General features: G+C 37.4%; 1 protein-coding gene across 1 annotated transcript; it reads left to right on the forward strand.

Moving 5' to 3' along the window:
• Positions 1 to 1543: 1543 nt before the first annotated feature.
• LOC105209393 (odorant receptor 85a-like) lies at positions 1544 to 5074 on the forward strand. Its single transcript, XM_054234177.1, has 3 exons — positions 1544 to 2746; positions 4324 to 4681; positions 4738 to 5074. The coding sequence occupies exons 1-3, from the start codon at positions 1986 to 1988 to the stop codon at positions 4816 to 4818; spliced, it is 1200 nt and encodes a 399-aa protein (XP_054090152.1). The 5' UTR covers positions 1544 to 1985; the 3' UTR covers positions 4819 to 5074.
• The last annotated feature ends 1936 nt before the right edge of the window (positions 5075 to 7010 follow it).

Raw genomic sequence — 7010 nt, forward strand, 5'->3', positions numbered from 1 at the left:
GCGCAGAATAACTCTTGCCAACAGGTGCTACTTTGGACTGAGTAGGCAATTGAACAGTAAAGTCCTCTCTCGACGAACCAAAATCAAGCTCTACAAGTCGCTTATCATTCCCGTCCTGCTTTACGGTGCAGAAGCTTGGACGATGTCAACATCAGATGAGACGACACTAGGAGTTTTCGAGAGGAAAATTTTGCGTAAGATTTATGGTCCTCAGAACATTGGCAACGGCGAATACCGCAGACGATGGAACGATGAGCTGTACGAGTTATACGACGACATTGACTGGCTAGGTCATGTTGTCCGAATGGATGAAAACACTCCAGCCCTGAAAGTGTTCGATGCAGTACCCGCCGGAGGAAGCCGAGGAAGGGGATGGCCTCCACTCCGTTGGAGGGACCAGGTGGAGAGCGACCTGGTTACACTTGGGATCTCCAACTGGCGCCGAACTGCGAAGGAGAGAGAGAGGTGGCGCACTATCGTCGATTCGGCTATAACCGGCTAAACGGTTGCAACGCCAATCACATACATACATACATATAGCGTACTAGGTTTGGCATTTTCATATATATGTATAAGGCATTCCAGAGATACAGACCAATGATAAATCCTGCCATAACACTCGGCACTGTTTACCATAAAAAATATTTTGAAACGTTGACTGCCAGTTGCGACATGAGTAACCCATGCATTTCCTTTGTTTTTGGTATCGGCCACTCCGATACAATGGTTATGTTAAAAACTACTAAAAAATACGTTAACACACTAACGAAACAAGTCAGAAACATTAAATTCTACAGAACGAATGGCAGAAAAGTGCTGCACTGAGATTTTTATATAATAAAATAATGGAAAATGGACGAAATCAGCAATCCCGATAACTTCGGAGTAAAGGATTTTAAGCAAAATATTTCAAAGAAGCTTCCGCCATATAAGATCCGCCATTTTGAATATTGAAAAACCTACATCGAATTCGTAATCCACATACACATAGTAAGACCCCAGGTCAGAACCAAAAAAGCAATCAACCTGGTCCCAATCGTCAAGAGAACGGTGCAAATTTTGTCTTCGGGTGAAGTAAATAATATAACCACCAAGTTGTAATGGAATATTTTAGTTACTATCTAGATTGCGAACGATATAATAAATTACTTGAATAAATAATAATTTTATGAGAATTATTGATTTCTATTAGTTTATAAGTGTCGGTCTTCTCAGGCACATAAATTATGCTTTTTGTTATGCATATAAACTTGAATTATTTTCACAAACGACACTTCCTTTTGTAAAAGTTACTTTGCTAAAATGCATGAATACACGCGCTGCCGATATGAATACTAACCTTGAACTTATCAACTATTGCTAATAGCCTTCTCTTCCGTTTAATAAATTGCACACCACACAATAGACTTGTAACTTTAACAGGCCCCACAAGAAAATGTTGAGCGAGTTTACGTTACGTTACGCTATTACATAGATATCTAAACCTCTAAAAACCTTCTTTCTGAAACCTGCTATATGTTTCCTACAGACAACTAACTTTGTTTTACTAAAATATCTTGCCTTATAAAGCATCAGTAAGCCAAATTTCCGGTCAGAAAGAGTTTAGCATTATATGAGGAAGACGTGTTGGGATAAGATAAATATTTTTAAATAACAGTATAAATTTTGGATAATTTTTTTAAAGGTTCTAAGTCGGTAAAGATAATTAAAATATTTGAAAAGATTTTCTATTTCTATGTGTTTTTTTATTATTATGTTTTATTACTTCACAAATAATTTCGATGTATTTTTTCTTTAATCCACGCGTAATGTTAGAATTATAACCACTCTCCAAGCTCGGGAAGGAATAAGAGTGGGATTAGCAATACGTCGTTCATTCATCTCTTAACCGTTTTTTGTATTCATATTGAACCTAATACCAAATATGTATCAAAAGTTTAATACAATAACTTAATTATTTCAGTATTCGAGCGCAGGCAGCAGCAATGCAAAGACTCAGCGAATTATTATACGAACGTGTCGAAAGTGATTGTGAGACAAATAAACCGTTCAAGCTGTTATTTTATTTCTGGACTTGGATTGGTATTAAGTCGAAACCACGTGGCTTTTTGTCCACACTGCACATGGTTTGCGTTTGGATTATGTTCTTTTTTACACCATTCTTAGCCACTGTTGGTTTCATACGTAAATGGAAGGTATCAACTGTAACTGAGTGCCTATCAACATTACAGGCGTTTATCAATGCTATTGCCGCCTCTGCAAAGGCATTTGCAGTCTTAATGTACTTTAAGCGCATAAAAAATGTCGAACCGATTATGAAAGATTTGGATGAACGCTATAAGAAACCACACGAGCGTCAGCAAATAAGCGACTGTGTTGCATCTTGTACGCGTTTATATGCGAGCATATGGTTCATCTATTACTTATATGGCAATATGAGTATTTTAACAGCGATTGTATTACATAAGCAACCATTTGGCGGTTGGTATCCATTTCTAGACGTGATTCCCAATCCTACCGTACATTTCTATTCGTGCTTCATATTCGAAACGTGCTATATGTATTTATTATTGACGGCACAATACTTGAACGATTTATTCCCAACTTTATATATGCGAACTATACGCACGCACATTCAACTGTTGAGAGAACGTGTCAGTCAAGTAGGCGCCGATCCCGACATGAGCGATGAGGAGAAACACCAGCAATTGATCGACTGTATTGATATACATCAACAAATATTAAAGTGAGTGAAGTGAAATGTGAAACTAATTAGTTAATTTAGTCACAAACTCGAGTTTAACCATTTAGTGTTTAAGAAACTCTGAGTTCATTTTAACATTTTTGTGAAATTTTTTGGACTAGCTAAAATGAAATCAAAATTCTTATGACCTCAAATTCGAGTTTAACTATTTAGTGTTCAAGAAACTCCGAATTTATTTTAATATATTTGGTGTAGTTTTTCGACGAGTTAAGAGAAAATCAATGGTTAAATTGAGTGTTTAAGAAAATCTGAGTTTATTTTAATATTTTTATACTCTCGCAACAAATGTTGCTAAAGTTTTGTTCACATAACGGTTGTTTGTAACACCCAAAACTAAACGAGTTAGATATAGGGTTATATATACCAAAGTGATCAGGGTGAAGAGTCGAGTTCAAATCCGAATGTCTGTCTGTACGTCCGTCCGTCTGTCCGTCCGCCTGTGCAAGCTGTAACTTGAGTAAAAATTAAGATATCTTGATGAAACTTGGCACACTTTTTTCTTGGCACCAAAATCGGACCACTGCCACGCCCACAAAATGGCGAAAACCGAAAACACATAAAGTGCCATAACTAAGCCATAAATAAAGCTATGGGAATAAAATTTGGTATGAAGGATCTCACTATGAAGGGGCATATTTGGATGTAATTTTTGGGGAAGTGGGCGTGGTCCCGCCCCCTACTAAGTTTTTTGTACATATTTCGCAAACCAATAGAGCTATATAAACCAAACTTTCTGCAGTCGTTTTTTTAGCCACTTCTTGATACAGTCCAAAAATGAAAGGAATTGGATCATATCCACGCCCACCTCCCATACAAAAGTTAGCTTGAAAATTACTAAAAGTGGGTTAACTCACTAACCAAAAACGTCAAAAACACTAAATTTCACATAGGAAATGGCAGATGGAAGCTACACTCTGATTTTTTTACAAAATGGAAAATGGGCGTGGCGTCGCCCACTTATGGGTCAAAAACCATATCTCAAGAACTACTCGACCGATTTCAATGAAACTTGGTTTGTAATAGTTTCCTTACCTCCCAATAATATGTTGTGAAAATTGGCCAAATCCCTTCACAACTACGCCTACTTCCTATATACCAGAACTTTGAAGACAATCTGAATCGTTTACTTTACAATATACATAGTAAGCACTAGTGAAGATATCGGTGCAAAACTTTGCACAAATACTGTATTTATAGTGTGACAGCCCGTTTCTAAAAATCACCGAAATCGGACCATAGGTTTTCAAGGCCCCATATATCGAACATGAGGACCTCGGTGCTTCTAACCTAATATTATGGTTTCCAACTTTCAATGGACTTTATACAATATATATGACGAATATGTGGGTCAAATTGTGTATTATATAATATAAATAAAGTTAAATAAATGAATTGCTAGAGTATAAAATGTTCGTTACACCCAAACTTAGCCCTTCCTTACTTGTTTGTGAATATTTTTACCACCAATTAAAAGAAAATCAGATTTCTTGTGAACTCCATCCATAATGCTAAACACACCAAATTTACCAATAATTTAAAAATTATCTCCTTCTTCGCAGGGTTGTGAACATTGTCGGCTCCATTTGTTCGCCAACTATTTTTATACAATTCTCTGTTGTTGCCATTGTACATTGCATCTGTATGGTTAATATTTTCATTTTCGCCGATAATCTCAATTTGATGATAACGATAATATATTATATTACGGTAGGAATGGAAATCTTACCCACCTGCTATGAGGCATCGACGCTCGAGATGGAGAGCTCTAAATTGCCCGTTTCAATATTTCACAGCAATTGGCTGGCTTTGGACATGCGTGGACGAAAATTAATCATCTTCTTTATACGTCGCGCACAGGTGGACGTGTCCTTCGTCGCAATGCAAATGTTCAAAATCAATTTACAAACATATTTGGTGGTGAGTCAATTAAAATAAACTTTTCGAGTTTGTTAATAAAAATACTTTTTTCTTAGATTGCCAAATTCTCATTCACTTTGTATACATTTGTGAATGAAATGGGCTTCGGCCAGAATATAAAGGACTTAATGGAGTAAAAAAGGAAAGCTGTTATGGGTAAATAAATGTATGACAATGAAAAGAGTATTGGTGCCTAGGCGATGGCCGGCTTAGATTTAGTTTCATTTAATCAAGATTGAAAGTTAATTGCGTAAACTTTCGTTAAGTAGTAAGTTGTCAACACTATTTTATGTAGCAGCTACACAAGTAATAAATGTTATACTTTGATTTTAGCTGTTTTACATTCTTAGTTAACTCAGTGAAGATACCTACGAGTTGAGAGAAATACTCTCCAATGTTAGGAGATAGGTGATCTCAATTATAAAGCACTATTTTCGAAAAAAAAATTTATGGAGCCACTGCGACACCGAACTCTCTAAGCAGACCCCTTGTCCACCCAACTTTCTATACCCACCTATATGTGGCCTCAACTTTAAGAACTCTACGTTCAATTTATGGTCGTCATATTCGTGCTGTCAGAGATCAACAATTGAGCGTCTAGTGGATAAATTTGAATCCACAGCACAGTGCAAACTGTTCCCGTGCCAGTGAGACAAAGAAGTGCCCGGAGTGTCGAGAATATTGCTGTCGCAAGCACATCAATTAAGGAAGACACAAATCAGTCTCTCGCACGTCGTTCTCAAGCGATGGGTATCACTGTGAAGTCGTTGTGGCGAATTTCGCGAAAAGATCTTGGATATTTTCTTACAATATTAAAATTGACGCAAAAACTGAAGCGCTTGACCACCAGAGTTCATTTGTTTCATGAATTGGGCTGAACAACAACTTGAAAATAATCCCGATTTTCATTGAAGAACCAACTTTTCTGGCTGAATGGCTTCGTCAATAAGCAAAATATGGTCAGGCAGCAATCCACACGTACTCCATGAGTCATCAAGGTATCCCGAAAAAATTACTGTTTAATGCGGTTTATGGGTTAGGGCGGTCATTGGACCGTACTTTTACCGGGATGTTCAAGATTGGCACGTTTATTTTTCGGCCGAATATTTTTAGGCCGAATTGGATGATATGGACTTTTAAAATATGTGATACCAAGAGGAAGGCGCCACAAGTCACACAGCGAATGTCAAAATCGATTTATTGAAAACCAAGTTTGGCGTACGTGTTATCTCACGAAATGGCCCAATCAATTAACCGCCTCGGTAGCGCGATTTTACGCCGTTAGAATATTTCGTCAATTCTATGGTCTATGCCAACAAGCCAGCGACGATGGATGAACTTCGTACGAATAACGAACGTGAAATTGTTGCAGTATCGGCCGATTTATGCTTAAAAAACGTCGAAAATTTGGTTCAGCGTTTGAACTTCTGCAAGCGTGACCATAGTGGCCATGCAAATTAAATCGAGTTCCATACATAATGACATTGAAAGTACTTTTAAATGAACAAAAGATTTCATTGATAACCCAAAACGCCAAACCGTTTTATTAAAAAAACGCGCTATTATTGAAAAAACCTTTATATTATTCTGTATTTGGACTTAGGGAAATTAAGGTATTTTTCCCTATTTTCTGAACGATGGTTTTCACACCGGGAAAACCCTTGTCTCAGCAACAGTTGTGATTGTGTATTCTCGCACACATTAAGCCTACTACTTTAAGAGCACAACATAATGAAGTGACTTTTGAATTTTATTTAATTATGATTATTATATTTTCAAGCAATTTCCGCGGAACATGCAAACATTAAGTAAAAATGTTGTAAGTCAACAAATGAAACTTAAAAATACACACAATAACCGGCGAAAAAACAGACACGTGCAAGCCTAAAGCTTTTCAGACGCTTACATTGCCACACAAGGGTCTATTCCTTTATAAGCGTATATGGTTGCATGGTCGTGTGTGTTTGTGTGCTCGCAGGCAACTTAACACAGAAATGCATTACACATTGACGCTTGTAAAAATACACAAGAAAATTTGTTATAAGCCAAAGTAAGAGGCCAAAAAGCAACGAAGACACACAACAACAACCAAAACTACCAATGATGACGATGATCAGAACAAGAACAAGCGCAAGCAGGACGAGAACAAGGCGGACGCAAACGACAATGATGTCAATGTTGCAAGCGCTCGCTGCCAGCCGGCGGTGTAAGAAATCACAAAACTTTGCTCAATAAATAAAAGCTTTTGCTTCTTTTCCACTGTTGCTGTTGTTGCCACGCACACAAGCCACAAAATGCACTCGCAGCACTGGCGGCATTGTTGGTTGCA

The sequence above is a fragment of the Zeugodacus cucurbitae genome, chromosome 6 (genome assembly GCF_028554725.1).
Source record: "Zeugodacus cucurbitae isolate PBARC_wt_2022May chromosome 6, idZeuCucr1.2, whole genome shotgun sequence".
Classification (NCBI taxonomy): Eukaryota; Metazoa; Arthropoda; class Insecta; order Diptera; family Tephritidae; genus Zeugodacus; species Zeugodacus cucurbitae.